General features: G+C 51.9%; 1 protein-coding gene across 1 annotated transcript; it reads left to right on the top strand.

The window, feature by feature from the left end:
- The first annotated feature begins 251 nt into the window (after positions 1 to 251).
- On the top strand, positions 252 to 16272 carry LOC143363098 (uncharacterized). The gene is made up of 9 exons (XM_076803718.1): positions 252 to 383; positions 510 to 688; positions 875 to 1010; positions 1104 to 2494; positions 7551 to 7693; positions 8606 to 8932; positions 12203 to 12378; positions 14080 to 14392; positions 14570 to 16272. Exons 1-9 carry the CDS (start codon positions 252 to 254, stop codon positions 14974 to 14976), a joined length of 3204 nt encoding a protein of 1067 aa, XP_076659833.1. The 3' UTR covers positions 14977 to 16272.
- The last annotated feature ends 627 nt before the right edge of the window (positions 16273 to 16899 follow it).

Raw genomic sequence — 16899 nt, 5'->3', positions numbered from 1 at the left:
AGCAGATGCATAGTCGGTTTGCGCGAAAGCTTCAAAAACCGTTCTTCTTGTCCAGTCTCCGGTGGAGAAAGAATGCATGCCACCCTCGGCCCGGGTACGTTTAGCCGAACGTGCGAAGCGCCTCGTCGTTCGTTATCGTTTGCTCGATCATGCGTAAACGAAGAGACCCAACGATTCGCTGTCTAGCAATTTCATGGGAATACGTGTACGGAGCGAACGAGTCGACCAACGGGAGAGCGGGGCGGATACCGATGCGGACGCGATCGAGAGGATCGAGAGGATCGAGACGATCGAGACTATCGGAGCGGTCGAAGGGAACAAGGGCGAAGGAACGAACGGTCTCGGTGATACATATTTATCCCGGAGCGCGACGGATTCCGAAGGCAAGGTTGTCGGTCGCTCGACGACGAGAACGGCTCTTCGAGTTCGAACAGCAACCACCGCGACGGCAGCTAGCGTACGAAAAGCATGAAACCGAAGAAGGCGGGGACAATGTGGGCGTGCTGTAGGCGGGACAGCAGGATATTGAAAATGGCGCGATCGTAGAGGCGAGAGACGCAGAAGCGGTAGCTATTGCCTCTTCTGCCGCTTCCACCGCGTTCGTCGATCGCGACCGCGATACGAGCATTCCTGACGATCTACTTTCGACCAACTACGAGCTGTTCGGTTCGCCCGACCCTCTGGAAAGGTGAGAATAACGAGAATACAATCGTTCGATATCGTTTTACAATCCAGCCAAGACTCCGAATGTTTGCTCTTGACCTCTCGTAACATCGACTAGGTAGGTAGTCGAATAGATTCGCGCGCCAGAAAATCCAATAGACCCAACAAATTCGATAAACCGAATAAACCGAATAAACCGAATCAACCCAAGAAACGGCTTACACCCGATCAATAGTCTATGCGCGAGCAACGATAGCGTTTTAACTTTCACGAAATTATGGGATCGGTCGCGAAGGGGTTATCTGGTGCAGGCTTTCAATCGCGACAAGGGCTACGAGTCGTCGAGGGTTGTGCAGTTACGAAAAGAGCAACATATTTTTCGACTTTACCACGATCTCGTCGACGACCACGATCACGATCAACAGGAGCGGCTTCGATAGCAACAGCAGCGACACCACCACCACCACTACCATCGTCGTCAAGAGTTCCTCCACCACCACCGCCGCTGCCGCTACTACCACGAAGAGCAGCAGCCACGGCTGCAATTCGCCGAGCCAGGGGCGAGAGAAGCAAAGGCTCGAGAGGGAGGGGATAACCGGCAAAGCGGCGAAGGCTCTGCGCTGCCGCAGGGAAATCGGCACGACAGTCACGCGCCTCGCTCGACGATGAATCGTTACGGTACCGAAACGCTCTCGCCAACCGCGACCGACCACCACCACCCCCACCATCACCACCACCACCATCACCGCCACCACCATCAGCACCATCATCATTCGCAGACGGACACGTCCCAACATACCGGGCTTTCTTCGTCGAGTCATCGTCGCTCGGACGAGCAAGAGTCGCAGTCACCGTCGCAATCGCAATCGCAATCGCAACCCCCTCAAGCGAAGACACAACCGCAGCAGCAGCAGCAGCAACAACAACAACAACAACAGCACCGTCACGATATAGATCACGAGGAGGTGGAAAGGGTTGGTGGAATCGCAGCAGCCATGCGAGGCGATCGGGGTGATTTTACTTTGGGAGTGATGTTCCCTCTGAACACGTCGAGCGGTGCCAACGCGAGCAATGAAATTGGAGCGTCGGATCATCATAATCATCACCACCATCATCACCAACAGCAGCAGCAGCAGCAGCAACAACAACAACAACAACAACAACAACAACATCAACACCATCATCAGCAACCACAAACGCAACACCATCATCATCATCACTTGGAAGAAGTTTTAACCGATGATGGATACCTTCAGCATCAGATACGGGGAGGAGGAGGTGGAGGAGGAGGAGGAGGAGGAAGTGGTAGTGGAACGGCAACAGGAGGAGGAGCAGGAGGAGGCAGCGGCGGCGGCGGCGGCAGTGGAAACGGAGGCAGTGGTAGTAACGGCGGTGATGTTGGCATCGGCGTCGGCGTCGGCGTCGCCGTCGGCAACGGAGGCGGAGGAGGTGGAGGAGGCGGAGGCGCAGGAGGAGGAGAAGGAAGAGGAGGAGGTAGCGGATCGCCCACTTTGCGTACCGGTAGCTCGCCAAGTTCCAGTCGGAGTCCGCACGACGATCAAGGACTCTCGTCGCCGCATCATCAAGGACACGCGGATGGTGGATACAGTCCGAACGAGCAAGTCAGACAATCGTACCCTCACTTGACAGTTATGCAGCCGCCGTCTTCCGTTCAAGCTAATCACGGTTTGGTTCAGGAAGCCGATCGGGTCTCCGATCAACTTTACATGGAGACGATCTACGCCCATCAAACGGCCGGTACGCCCCATCACCATCAAGAACACGATCAAGGACCTTCGACGCCGCATTCGCCCAGCGGACCGCTTTCCAGGTTAGTCGGTTAACGCGTTATCGATGGCGTCTTCTTCCGAATGTTTCTTGGATCGTCGAGATTCTCGATCGACGACTCGTGCAAGATGTAGTCGTACATCGCGGCCTCGCGCGTCACAACGATCCGATTCTAACGGCTAAACGGTTAAACGGTTGTACGATTTACCATTTACGATTTACGATACACGAAAATATTTACGCGTTAGCTCGGGGGATGCTCCGCGCCTCTTCGGTTCGTGTTGCAAAGCTTGTGTGCGTAGGCGATACAAAACCGAAAATAAAACCAAACCATCGATAGAAAACAGTGCGACGCCTCTTTGGACCTATGCCAACAGTTTCGTGAAAACGAACACCTTTCCTCCTTACCGATTCTAGACACGAGTCTCGCCCCTTCTCTGTGCCCTGTCTTAGCCTTGCTCTCGCTCTTTCTCTCTCGAACCGTCCACTGTTTTTCGGTACCCGTCGATCGATCGCAAGCCACGAAATACGAAAAAATTGGTCGACCGATTCGCGTTCGAAACTATTCGTTTGTACGCGACCGCGCCAAGAGCGCGATAAGAGTGTATTGACCGATAGAGATGATTTTTTGTTCGCGTTATCCTACCAACTGTGAGAAAACGAAGCGATATACGTGTCTCGTGGACGTAAGAGGCGCGGGCGCGGGCGCGGGTGCACGGGCCATGACCTCCGAATTTCGATATCCGATGTTCGGGTGCAGAGGACGATCCAGTTTTCGGCTCTTTTTTTTCGCACCGTATTTATCTCGACGAAGAGCGATTGGATACGAACGCTTCTGTGACGCAAAACATCGTCGTCGATCGACGACCGTCGCGTAACCTCTTTGCGCGATATCGTGCCTTTTCAGTTATTTTCGTACTCGTTCGGAACATCCTCTTTGCCGAACATCCTTCGACTATTTTTTTTTTTTTTCGTTGTCTCTGGTACGTCCTCTTTTAAATTCGTCGAGCCGCATCGATCGTACTTTTTCGATTTCTACTCACCGTGTCGGTTTTTTCCGTGGGTGCGGGCATCGTCAACGATGTAGCGTACTCGTCGGTCGTTTCACAATAATGTTTGTCTAGAACGAAAACGGTCGATAGCGAAGGGGAAAGAGAAAGGGAAAGAGAAAGAGAACGAAAAATGGGGAGGGTAAACCGTAATCGCTGCTCTTTAACGCGAACTTTGTCATGAATCATCCGAGGGTTTACAGTTTACAGTCCGGAATGGTCGTATATACCCATCGCGTTCCAAGAAAGCTCTCGGTATCGCGTGACGTCACGTAGCGAGCTAACCTGCCTAACCGAGAGCCTGCAACGGATGTCGATTCGCTCTCCACCGTTGGCATCGACGATTATTCCATGTTGTTGCCGTTTTCAAAAAGAAAAGAAAAGAGCGAAAAAGAGAGGAAAATGAAAAAACTGAGCAGAATTTGGGCCGCGACGCGATCTACCGACAGACAAGCAAGCAGGCAGGCAGGCAGGCCACTCGCCACGAGTCGTTGATAACGCGATCCCCGTATCGCTTGTTCGTCCTAGTCCTAAACGACCAGAGAAGACGATCGAACGCGAGAACAGCAGCAAGAATAGAGCGGTGCCGGTGCCGCGATGGTAGGTGAACGGGCAGACGAACAAATGGTAGCCGTACGAACAGTGGAACGATAAAGAAAAAGAGAAAAAGGAATAATCGAGAAAGAGTCGAATCGTTATTTCCGTTTCGCATTCGCAGAACGAATGTACTGGTAAGCGCATACGCGAGAAAAATGTATATTGCAGTTCCATAGAGATATTCGCACGCGTGGACGGATGACGATCGAAGGTGGGAGGTGGAAAAGATGCGGCGGACGAGAGGGGACGGGAACGCGCAAAGAAAAGAAACGAAGGAAGGGAGAGATCCGCGGTAGGGGAAATCCTGAGCACGTTCGAGGTCCTACGATCGCTGGTTCGCTCGGACGTTTCGTGCACACTGCCGGATTATATTCCGCTCATAGTCGGTTCGCGTCTGTTCGGTGACAGTTGCGCCGGATGCGCGCGCCTCGAGATCGTCTCCTCCCTTTGGCAATTCCATCGGCTTTCAAGATACCTTGCACGCTCGAGAGTTTTCCATTTTCTCGTTGCCCAACGCTTTGGCTCGTTCGCATTCGCTTAACCCCGAAGAATCACTCTGCGCGTTAACGCGCGATACAGGATACGCACGGTGTACATAGTTGCGGTGCGACGCGCCCGAAGGAAACGGAAGATCGTACGCGGCGTGGACGACGAATTCATGGTTGTTCCGTTCAGATTGTCACAAGCGACAGCATGTAGTGAGTGTTATTTCTTGATATCGTTTTCGAGCAACGTGTTCTTCGGCCTGGGACATGTTCCGTTGCTCCGGGACAGTTTATCCAAAATTGTCCAGTCTCTCGACAATTTCTTATTCTCGACTTGTTCCCCGATTAGCGCGTACGGTAACTCGACTCCGAAAACGAGCCGTTCCGCGAGCCCTGGTGCTTCGACCAACCATGTTACTCGATTTATGCGCATGCACGCGCACGAGACGCGATCTTTTCGTTGCTTCGACGCTCCTTTTTGCTCGCGACTCGATTTGTCCCAGAGAAAAAAGAGAAAACCACGCGAGGTTTCGAGAACGACCGTGATAGGAAAGAAAGCAAAGTAAACGGAAAACCGATAAGGTTCGCGGTGCGTAAGTCGCGGAGGTATGGGCCGAAGGCAAAGCAACGCGCGCGCGCTTTGCGAACCGCTGCGCTGGTCGGAAACGACAGCGCAATCTTTTTCAGCCTCGTCTCGCATAGAACGAACGAGAACCGATGGAGCCGCCTGCCTAGGTTTCGATGGTCGAAACCGCGGCGATCCGCGGTTCACGCGCATTCGATCGCAACGGTTCACGGTTGACGGATCTCGAGTTGGAGTTGTCGGAGTCGCGCACCTATCGTGAGAAGCAGCGGCTTATCGGATCGGGAGATTCGGATGGCGCACGGCGCGGCGGTCCGGTAGCGGGGGCTATAACCTCGTCAACACCGACGCGACGTTTCGGATTGTATTTCGCGAAATCTGCATACTTTGCCAAACGTACCGATCCCTTTTAGACATCTTTTTCTTCTTCTTTCTTCTCCTTTTCCTTGTTCTTTTTCTTCTTCTTTCGTTGCATCTATCGTGTCGCTAACGCTGTTACGTCTACCGTTACTTTTCGCATCTCAATAATTTTTCCTTCCTTTTTCTATTTTTTCCCCGAATCAACGACGACACCCTAAGAATTTCTAGCTCGCGTTACGTCGAATCGAAAGAGCTATGCGCCAACGAAGAATAGCAGTTCGAACGGTCGAGATTACGAGCGAACGTTGGCTAGGCAGGACGATCGAGAATATCTCGAAAAGGTTCTTGGAAGAAAGACGAAACCCTTTGGGCGTTTGGTTTCTCCAAGGCGAACGTACCTACGTACGCCCATGCATGCGTGTGTACGTACAATGTCGATCCGTTTATGTACCGATCGACGATGCGTCGGACGATGCGTCGGACGATGAATCGCGTCACCGTCTACGATTTATGCATTTGAAAGTTTACGAAATTATTCGGCGAAACCTCGTCTCGTCGTTCCAGGCCGGTCGACGACGCGTGCAATAATTAAGTAGACGTAGCAGGGTGTTTAGCGCGTGCTACCTTTTCCGGGTAACGTTTCTTCCGCGGTGAAGTTAATGGCTTACGAGGGAGGTGGTTGCACCTGGTGTAGATCGTTCAAGCTACGGGTCTTGGATCGTGGTGCGTGAGCGAAGAATTGGGCACAGGGAACGAGAAACGGGAAACGGGAAACGGGAAACGGGAAACGGGAAACGTAGCGGACGCGTGGACACGAGCATTCATTAGCGTTTCGATCGATCGTGATTTATCGCAATCCGGGGATAGGCGTGTCGGTTCCGAACGGATTCCCGCTTCTCGAGATCCTCGAATATTTCGCCATCGATAGGAAAACGTCGAGCGCGAACCGCGAAGGTCGACTTTGTTATCGATGTTTCGGTTACGGCCAACGTCGTTTCTCGAGCTGCATCGTTTCAAAGTCGTTCCGGGAAATTTCTGAAAGCGTTTGGAGAGCACGTACCGATCGATTCGTACGTGTTCGCCGAGTCGCGGGAAGCGTCAAGGACACGCGCGCGTCCATCGTTTTGGTTCGCGGCGTGCTCGCGATTTTATTCCGCGATCGTCGCGATAAAAGCATGGTCGATGCTCGCGACGCGACGCGACGCGACGGGGATTGCGATCTAGTCGTTCACGGCCGAGACTGGACGTCGATAGGTCGGCCTGGAACGAAGGAGGTTACATTCGAAACCGCGTATTCGCGTATTAACGTATTCGCGTATCCCCGTATCCCCGTATCCCCGTATCCCCGTATCCCCGTATCCGCGATGCGCGCCTCCGCAGGCTTGCGCAACGATCGTGTGCCGCGTTTACGTTGCTTCGGCGAATGGAAACGACCACCGTCGTAGTCTGTGCGCGCGCAATCCGTTTCTCGCGAGACCACGTCCAGCCGTGTCGTTCTCTTCTTTGTAATCTTGCTCGAGGGTTCGAACTTGGAACGGCTCGCGCCACCGATCTCAGGTATAGCGGCCGTCGCTGCTAATGGTAACGGTAGTGGTAATCGAGGCGGTAATGCTAATGGTAATGGAGTAGTTGTGTTCTCGGTAGTTACCAGTCGGAAGGGAACATCGAAAAACCTCTTGTTTTGGCACGCGCCCGCATTCACGGACCGACGAATCGCGCGGAGAACGGTTCCTGTTTCCGGCCTGCCGCGTCGCGGCGGAACATTGGCCGAGCAACCGGTCGCCGCCGAGTCTGGTTTTCTACGAGCGTGCACGCACAACACGCGTTCGTTCGTTCGTTCAAACTCCCTTGGGGCATAACCCGAGGGAGGAGGCGTGTTTCTCTCGGAGAAACGTCGCAACAGGACCAGACGAGATCGGAGCGAATCCGTTTCGCGGTTATTCGCGTCGACCCGTCGACATATTGTATCGACAGGCCCGATAACGCGTGTAGTAACCAACGCGTCGCGCGTACGTATTGTTTCAGTCCGTTGTATCGTACGATGACCGGCGTTGGAACGATGATGGCTGGCGGCGGTGCAGGGACCGGAGGCCCTTACGCGCTTCCGTACATGACGAGCAGCTCCACGGAATTAACCGGTTCGCCTTCACAGCTTTGGAACGCGCAAGGTAAAGCAGATTATTCGGGTCGAACACACTCCGGGACAAAAAGATAGCACACATTCGGATCTACACAATTTTCATTTATTTCCACGTTCCAACCGAAATTTCTTTCCATACGATACTTATACGATAGCGCGTTATACTATTTCAGGACACGTTTACAAACCCGTTTAAGCCAAATCGAATTGGTCTTTGTCAATCTGTTTAGTTTTATTTAACAAACGCTATACGATATAATATTTTTGCTAAAATCTAGCGGGACGAAACGATAGCACACGCGTATCCATACGACACCTACATACGTAGAAACTCGAAACACTCGCGTATTTGGAAATGATATTTCGTGTATTGGATCTTGGCGCGTCTCCTTTACGTTTAATGGCAGCAGTGATTTTGTTGGGTGCACATTTATCGTATAGTTCTTTAATACTGTTTCTTTGTCTTTTATCATATACCGTCTTTGTCTTTTTATTTCGATACGGTAGATATATATTTCACGAGCACTTGGCGAGTTTTCTTCCACGAGCCATTTTACCAATTTATCGTCTTTCGGAACAACCGTAGAACAGAAAAATGTAAATACGCGTTCGATCAACTATATTTCGAGTTCTGTGGTCGTTGTTCGGTAGCTTGGTAGGTTAGCGGTTTAGCGGCTCAGCGGCTCGGTAACTTGACACATACGTATGTACGATACGTACGACCGAGGGGCATAGATTATGTGCTTGTGCTATTATTTTGTCCCGTTTGCATACCGTCGTACGATATTTACGTTCGCATTCGTAGAATTTTGTCAACGCGAAATGTTGAAAAAAGATGGTGTTGTAAGATGTGCTATCTTTTTGTCCCGGAGTGTAATCACGCGATGCGTGACGGGGAACGATGGGATAGACACGATATCGAGGACGTTTGAAACGATAGCGCTGTCCGCGGGCATATCCGGACTCTCCGAGGATTACACCGGCAGCGGAAAGTCTTCCGGCGGAGTAACGACTCATCAGAGCCTACCTGGGTTCTCTCAACCGTTTTGCGGTAGACCGAGTCTGCGAGGGTACAGCCCGTCTTACCCGACGCAGCAAACCAGCGGGGGCGTCGTCACCGCCGTGGACGCTTCCTCGACTTGGAACTATGCTTCTTCGAACGACTCTCTGACGACGCAGTACGCGACACCCTCCAGGCGACAATCCGTGAATTCGCCCTCGACTCCGACTCAGCACCAGCTCTCGGCTTCGGCGAGTCTCGGCGGCAGTAAGTATCGACACGATTTTATTTTATTTTTTCTCCCGATACCCCGACATCGACCGATCTACAGGCCAGGCCCCCGTGGCGTCACACCCTCTTGCGTCTGTTCTCTTTCCCTCCTGTTTCGTTCCGTTCCGTTCCGTTCCATTCCATTCTATTCTGCCCCGTCTCGTCTTGTCTCGTCTGGTCCTATCTCGTCTCTCGCGTCTCTTTCGATCCGTTCTAAACGAAACGAAACGAAACAGAGAGCGGTGCGGTGCGGTGCGGTGCGGCGCGGCGCCGCGTCGCTTCCAACCGCGCGCGCTCGGGGAACGATTCGTCTCGGCTTACGGACGCGGACCCTCGGTCCTTCGTAACGCGATAAATCCTAAACGATTCGAAGAAACGCGATCGCGAACGAAGACCGTCGGATCGTGTTGCACGGGTCATAAATAACGAGTAAAGGATTCATTCGATCGATTTCCTCTTGCCGAGTTGCTCGTGAAACTCGTCGAATCGGCCGGTATGCCAGGACCGAGAACGAGAGATGGACGACAGAAGCTTTAACCGACGTCTGCGCCGATACGTTCACAGACAACGCTATCTGCGAGCCTGCGAACTATCGGCGCATGCATCGTTCTTCGATCGTACGGCATCGTCGAACGAGTAGAGGCATCGATATTCGCAAACCCTGACCCAGACAATGCACGTTTCTAATCTAGTTTTGTCTACGCGCGATATACGAGAAACGATAATAGGCTATCTCGGCGTATCTGGCTGTTTCGGAAGCGCGAAATTCAGATAATTGTCGCCTATCTCATCAATGGAAGGATAAATCGGCGTGCTTCTGCTCCAAAGATGGAAAGCGAACGACGAGCGTTTTTCGTTACTGGCGTCGAGACGAGAGACGGGAGACGAGAGACGAGAGACGAGAGACGAGAGACGAGAGACGAGAACCCAAAGTCCCAGAGACTCGATGGCCCGCAACCCCAGACCAGAGCCGTGTGCCATCGCATCGGTAGACATCTCCTTCTGTCCGAAACACTCGTCGGCGGTGAATCTTTTGTGAATGCATCGGGTCTCTGAAGTATTCCATATCCCACTGCTTTCTTCGACGGTCGAGGGCCAAGAGCCAAGAGACGAGAGGGTAACAGAGTGTGTCGGGTACGCGGCTCTTGACGCGGATCGTCGTCGTTTCGAGCGGCTGTTGCGCGTGTCTCTGACTTCGATATACATATAGGCAAGCAGTTTCTCCATTTTCACCATTTCCATTCTTCTTTTCCATTTTAATTCAGATTCGAACCAAAATATCCGACCGACATCGAATTCGCGCATATCGTTTTATTTCTTGGTAAATCGTGTACCATAGTTTGTTTTTCGAATTCGACAGTGTTTTCAAACTTGATTTTCGGCGCTTTTGACCCCCTGCCAGAGCCGCGTATCGTCGTTCTACTTTCGCACGATTCTCTTTTATCCCCTGACCTTTGTTTGATCCCGTTTCGTGCCGCGAGTTTTCTTATCGTAAGTCCGCATCCTCCCCTATCCTCCCCTATCTTCCTTCGTCCTCTCTTCGCTTTCTACCGCTCTCCTCTTTCCCACTGCTTTGGCTCCGACTCCATCTCCATCTCCGTCTCCGTCCCCGTCCCCGTCCCCGTCCCCCGTCTTCAGCTCTACCTCTGTCCCACCGTTTCCCTGTGTCTGCCTGCGTGCCGACATTCTTCGTAACTCGGTCTCGTATACATCGAGTCCCTCCCCGCATCTTTTACCGTCGCGTACCGTCGCGACGCGCGACTTCCAACTTCGACCCTCGTCTTTGTACAGCTTTCTTCGTTCCTCTTGCCTCCGACGAGGTAATTCGACTCTCCTATTCTCATTCCTCGTTGCTTCGTCATATTCCTCGGAGGTCTCGGAGATCTCGGAGGTCTCGGACGTCGTCGGCTGAATATTCGGTTACGAGGAATCCCATCGTTTTCGCCGATGCGTCCCGTATCCGGTGTGTACATGTATGGTGTACGATGTTTGGATGCGCATCGCGGCGGTTCGCGCGACGTCTTTGCGGCCGTTCGCGTCTCGTTTCTCTGGCCCGTTGCTTCTCGAAACGACAAACTACTCGTACTCGTTTCTTTGGTTTCGAATCCGTCCAATGGACACAACGTTCGCTAAACCGTGGCTGCCGTCAGCGACTCCGTTGCTTGCTTATACGCGATATCCGATTGCCTCCCAGCCTTGTTTCTGCCGGATGCGCGACCGCCGTACGCCGACCTCTTCGTCTTTTCTTTCTTCTCCTCTTTCTTCTTTTCCTCTCTTTCTCGTTCTGTTTCGACTCGCGTCGTGTCCGCTTGCCTGCTTGCCTGCCTGCCTGCCTGCTTGCCTGCTTGCCTGCCCGCTTGCCCGCGACCGAGTAACGCGAGACGAAAGCACGCGTATTTCTCATCGGCGTCGACCCCGATCATCGGGTTCACCGAGGCAACTGTCGGAAATCGCGGAAGGTACGTCGCGTACGCTGCGCCGTGTACGTCGAGAAAACGGTAACGGTTACCCATTTCCGTCTCGATTTTCATTTTCGTTTCCATTTCCATTTCCATTTCCATTTCCATTGCCAGTCCGGTTTTGCGTGCGCGAGGATCACGAGTAGTTGGCTATTATTATCGTCGAACTCCGGAAATTCTGATAACGTCGTGTCCCTCTACATCCTCTGTCGCGTTTGTCGAGTTTGTCGCGTTAGCCGCGTTTCCTGCGTCCTTGATGCTCGCGAGCTAGGAGCGTACGGAAAAAACTCGTCGAGAGTATGCGCGTAAACGTTTGTCGGAAAACGAGTAGTTTGAGAGCAACGAACGATTATCGGAAAACTACCGAAAACGAAACTATCGACAGGCTTTCCAAGCTACTCTGTCTCATAGCCTGCGGGGAATACCTCCGCGACGCGATAACAGTTCTGCTGGAGGTTTGTCGGCTTTTGCCTCGTAGCCTCAGCCTCGACGGAGCTATTCGTCGAACGAACGAGTTCGTTTCGGTTTGCCAAATACAGTATTTTTACCAGATCGACGTGTGTCCACCGCGTCTCCCCGTTGGTCCTGTACCTACCGTACCTACCGTGTCTACCGTACCTCGTATATTCCCGTTCACCGTCGCAACCCTCCTCGCAGCCTCCCTCGCAGCCTCCCTCGGAGCCCCCCTCGCAGACCCTCTCGCAGACCCCCTCGCAGCCCTCTCGCCCTACTGTAACCGTGTTGAATTTGTCCCTGCCGAAAGACTGCAAAGGCAGGCATGTTTGAAAGTATACGAAACCGTGCACAGTGCACAACATCGGGACGGAATACTTTACGGATGGCCGCGAGTGCGTGAATTGCGGCGCAGTTTCTACTCCACTGTGGCGACGGGACGGTACCGGCCATTACCTCTGCAACGCATGCGGTCTCTACAACAAGATGAACGGCATGAATCGGCCCTTGGTCAAGCAGCCGCGTCGATTGGTAAGAAAGGAAGGAAGCGGAATGGTCGCGCGAGCGATCGACCGCGCGTCCTTCTTCGTTTTGCGGCGAGTCTACGCTGCTTTCCAAAGTCCTTCTCTTTCCCGGAACGGCTTTTAGGCTTTACGGGATTTTTCGGGCTTTCCCAAGGAGAAACATCGAACCGAACGGTCTCGAGATACGCTACGCGATACAGGAGCCTGTGTGGAAATTCGCCCTACGCCCTTTGCCCGTTGCCCGTCGCCCAAATTGCAATTGGTCGATAGTCACCGATTAGCCATTTCGACGTTTAGCTCTGCGCGCCTGCCTTGCACTCGCGTCGGCTCGCGTCACGGGCTTGTCTTGGTTTCGCGTCGACCGCGAAAACCTCGTTGAAACGTCCGTTTCGATTGGCCCAGAGCCGAATCGCGCGCGCGCGCGCATTCGATCGAAAGGCAAGCCAATCAACGGGAATCGCGCGCGCACGTACATACGAGTGCCAAAGCAAAGAGAACACCCCTAACGTTTGGCATCCTGTCTCTGTTTCAGTGGCGGACCAGGGCGATTTCTACAAAGGCTTCTGTGGGTATAGTGGCGCCCGTCGCGCCTTCGAGGAGAAATCGAGCCGCCGTTTGGTAGGTGTTTCCCCCCAACTCTGCTCATTATCATTCTTTCTCTTTCTCTTTCTCTTCTCTCTGTATCTCTTGCTTACGCACGCGATCACTTTATCTCTTTCTCTCTTCCTCCCTTTCTTCCTCGTCTTCTTTTTCTTTATCTTTGTCTCTTTCATTACCACTCTCTCTCTCTTTCTCTCTTCTCTCTCTCTCTCTCTCTCTCTCTCTCTTTCTCTCTTCGTCTCTCCCTCTCTCTCTCTCTCTCTCTCTCTCTCTCTCTCTCTCTCTCCTATTGTTTCCTTTTCTGATTCTTTCGAAGCAGTCCTCGAGTCCTGGCGTGCCATCATTGTCGATTCGTTGTCGATACTCGTTTACCTGTAATTCGATCACCGTGGTTCCTTCTTTTATCCATCTTTCGTCGTTTTCCGCAACACATTTCCCGAAAACTCCGAGAAGACCAACGACGCGCGTTTCTCATCGTCGACTAGTTCGTGACGGCAACTTCTTCTAGAACGTTTGTCGTAGCTCCAAGGTGCCACTATACCCATGGTACGATCAGGATTTCCTTTTTGAAATCATGCCTAGCCTGGAAACAAATGTAATTTGCTAAAAATGGTCGCGTTGCGAAAATGTCGTGATTTATCGATGAAAACGGTGTGTTACAGGCTACCGTGATTTCGTGCGGAATCTACTGTGTATACGCTATTTCGTGCAACGAAATCTTTCAAGTTGATTCTTTGCTTAGCGAATAAGTTTTCTCCTGCCCGTTCTTACGTTGCTCGATGTTCTTGTTCCCAATTTGACCTTTCTCTTCTTCTTGCGCGCTTCTTCTTCTTCTTCTTCTTCTTCTTCTTCTTCTTCTTCTTCTTCTTCTTCTTCTTCTTCTTCTTCTTCTTCTTCTTCTCTCTCTCTCTCTCTCTCTCTCTCTCTGTCTGTCTGTCTCTCTCTTTCTCTGTCTCTGTGTTTGCGTTCGTGCGTATGTGTACGTCTTTCTTTTTGTATCTTCCTCTTTATCTCTGCTTGCTTTTGTCTTTGCCACTGTCATGCTGTTAATCTGAATGACGTGGAAGCCGCAGAAGACACGTTTTAAGAGAATTTGGTGTTTTCACAGTCCGCTTCGAGACGCGTTGGCACTGTCTGCAGCAACTGCCAATCAACGGTAACGTCACTTTGGCGACGCAATACCATGGGTGAACCGGTTTGTAACGCTTGCGGTCTATATTACAAGTTGCATGGCATAACTAGACCTCCTAACATGAAGAAGGATACCATTCAGACGCGAAAGAGAAAGCCAAAGGGCGGCATGAAGTCCACGGATACACCCCTTTCAGTTTCCGCCCCTCCCTGCACAAACAACAACAATAGCAATAACAACAACAACAACAATACCAACAACAACAACAATAGTTTAAAAATGGAACCGGGTACGTATTGATCGCGAGGGCGCGTTTCGATAGGCAGAGCCAATACCGATGAATTCACGATTTAACGATTTAACGATTTAACGATTTAACGATTTAACTATTCAACGATTGAACTGTTCAACGATTTAACGACTTAACGATTTCACGATTCAATGATTCTACGTTTATCGTTGACAGATACGTACGGTGACTTGCGGATGGGCCATGCCGGAGTACCTCAAGTTTGTTACAGCGGCTCGCTTTACGGTAGCCCCCAACCATCCGGTCGCATCGTGACGTACCAGCCGGCTACTCCTGGAATGTACTACGACATAATAGCGTCTCAGCAGCAGCCGCAACAGCAACACCAGCAACACCAGCAGCAACACCAACAACAACAGCATCAACATGCGCAACTTCTCGAGACGCATTCGCCGAAAGTCGAGTGTCCGTCGCCTTGCGCGAACCGATCGCCGGATCATCACCAACTCGCTACTCCTCATATCGTTACTCTCGAAAATTCCTCGCCCACCGCAGCAGCCGCCAAAATGATCATGGACAACGGTCACCTGGACAGACCGACGGTAGTTTCTATATCCTCCTAAGGGTTGCTTTTCGCGAGGACTCTGCTGCGCGAATTCCGAAACACGAACCTGATTTATTTCGTTTCTAATCTCGTTTTTTCGTTCCCGTTCCCGTTCCCGTTCCCGTTCACGATCCCGATCCCGTACTCGGATCGGTTCGAAGGCATCGAAGGCGAACAAAACTGCAACCAAAGAAAGACGTATTCCGCGAGTACGTCTCCGATCGTTCTTCGTTCGACTACTGTAAATAGCGTTATCGTTGCTTACCTATCTCTCGTTTTATCCGCGTAGGAACGTATCGTCCTGATCCGAACGAGCATTGTCCGTTTTATTTCTCCGATGCGCGTCCGCAAACGTAGGAAACCGCGATCGATTTCGAGAACAGATCGTTTCAGCGCGTAGCCGCGAGCAAGATTCTCGAGGAATAGGGGTACACGGACCGCGGACCGCGGACCGAGTTGTGTTTCGAACGGTCGAGATAGCTCGGGAAACTTGGAGCTGATCGAGACGGAGGTTGACGGCTGAGGACTGACGGCTAGCGAGCTTGTAAAAATTGAAAAGACTCGTTGTAAATAACATTGTCGCGCGACGGTCGTGTGCGCGTGTGTTTATTTTTCTGTGTCCATATGCGTATGCGTATGCGATTTGTGAGAGTGAGAGTGATCGTGTGTGCGTGTATGTGTGCGTAGACTGTATCCTTCGCGTGGAATAATCTCGAACGCGTGCTCGTTGAGCTGGTAGCTAGATAGAACTTGTTTAGAAATGTTGGATCTTGCTGCCGCCTACGCTCGCGCCCCGACGAATCGTCGATTCGTCGATTCGTCGATTCGTCGACTCGTCGCGCGTCGGGGAATGCTGCACCACGCCGCGCCGCGCCGCGTCGCGCGTCGGTACGATCGACTAACGCGATGAAAATAATACGCGCTCGGTATCCTTTGTAAATATACGATAACAAACTACATATTCAATGTAAACTTTAAGCGCAATTAGTTCGGTAAGCTGGTATGCTTGAAAAATAATTACATTTACTGTCTTTGCGGAACCACGTTGTGCGTCGCGGTCTTCGAATACAGCGAGGAACTGGCATGCGCGTTTAGAACGCATCGAGGCTGTTTTACCGCGTTTAGATCAACGAGGCTCTTTCGGAAATCGTTGTCGTTCGAGTGTGAACTAAAATCGGCGGGAAATAACGGAGTTGTTCGACGCGATGCGACGCGAAAACTTTTTCTGCGAATTTGTCGAGTGAGCTGTATCGTCGAATCGATTATTTTTAAATAAAAAGGGATATTTAATGAAAATGTTGACAAGGTTTGCGCGACAACACCGTCAAGGGAATGCGTCGAAAAAGATTAGAGTGTTGGCCGTCGGTTTCCGATCGGTCGACGACACGGGACAACAACTCGATCGGAGTCGACGAAAGACGCAAAGACGCGACGGGTACGGGGATCCCTCGCGATCGCGAGAACGCAAACGATCGCAACGAAACTGGCCAGCTGCCGAGGAGAAGTCGGTGTACGACCAGAAAAACTTCAACCCTATGTATGTATATTCGGTGATAACGCGATATCACGGTTAATCTCGGTTAAAGGTTGGGACTAGAGCGAGGAACGCGGACATTGGCGTAGTCGGTTAGGGTTCGGATATCGAGCATCTCCCCTTCGAAGCGATACGCATCGGCGGACGCTCCACGCGCACACACACTCGCCTGTCTCGTCGATTCTTTGGAAAGGAGGAAAATGCGAACTGGCGAAAACACGGAAAAAACGGATGAACGTACGAAATTATGCGAGCGACGGAGGATCTCGCTACAATTCTCGTTCAGACGTTGTTACCGTTGTTACCGATGTTACGACCGTGTCTCACCTGACCGCCTTATCGGTGGAATCCCGTGTGTGCTCTGCAAGTATGACGACACCCTGTGCTCTCGAGCCGAGCTTGGGCTCT

This window comes from Halictus rubicundus, chromosome 2 (assembly GCF_050948215.1).
Source record: "Halictus rubicundus isolate RS-2024b chromosome 2, iyHalRubi1_principal, whole genome shotgun sequence".
Taxonomy (NCBI): domain Eukaryota; kingdom Metazoa; phylum Arthropoda; class Insecta; order Hymenoptera; family Halictidae; genus Halictus; species Halictus rubicundus.
Note: the sequence above shows the minus strand (reverse complement) of the source record. Positions and strands in the feature narration are given on the sequence as shown.

Excerpts from the sequence above, each read along its gene's own strand:
- LOC143363098 (XM_076803718.1), top strand. The coding sequence starts at position 252 with ATGCGGACGCGATCGAGAGGATCGAGAGGATCGAGACGATCGAGACTA. Across the intron at positions 1,011-1,103 it reads AGGGCTACGAGTCGTCGAGG|CAACAGCAGCGACACCACCA; the intron begins GTTGTGCAGTTA and ends CGGCTTCGATAG. Across the intron at positions 14,393-14,569 it reads TAGTTTAAAAATGGAACCGG|ATACGTACGGTGACTTGCGG; the intron begins GTACGTATTGAT and ends TATCGTTGACAG.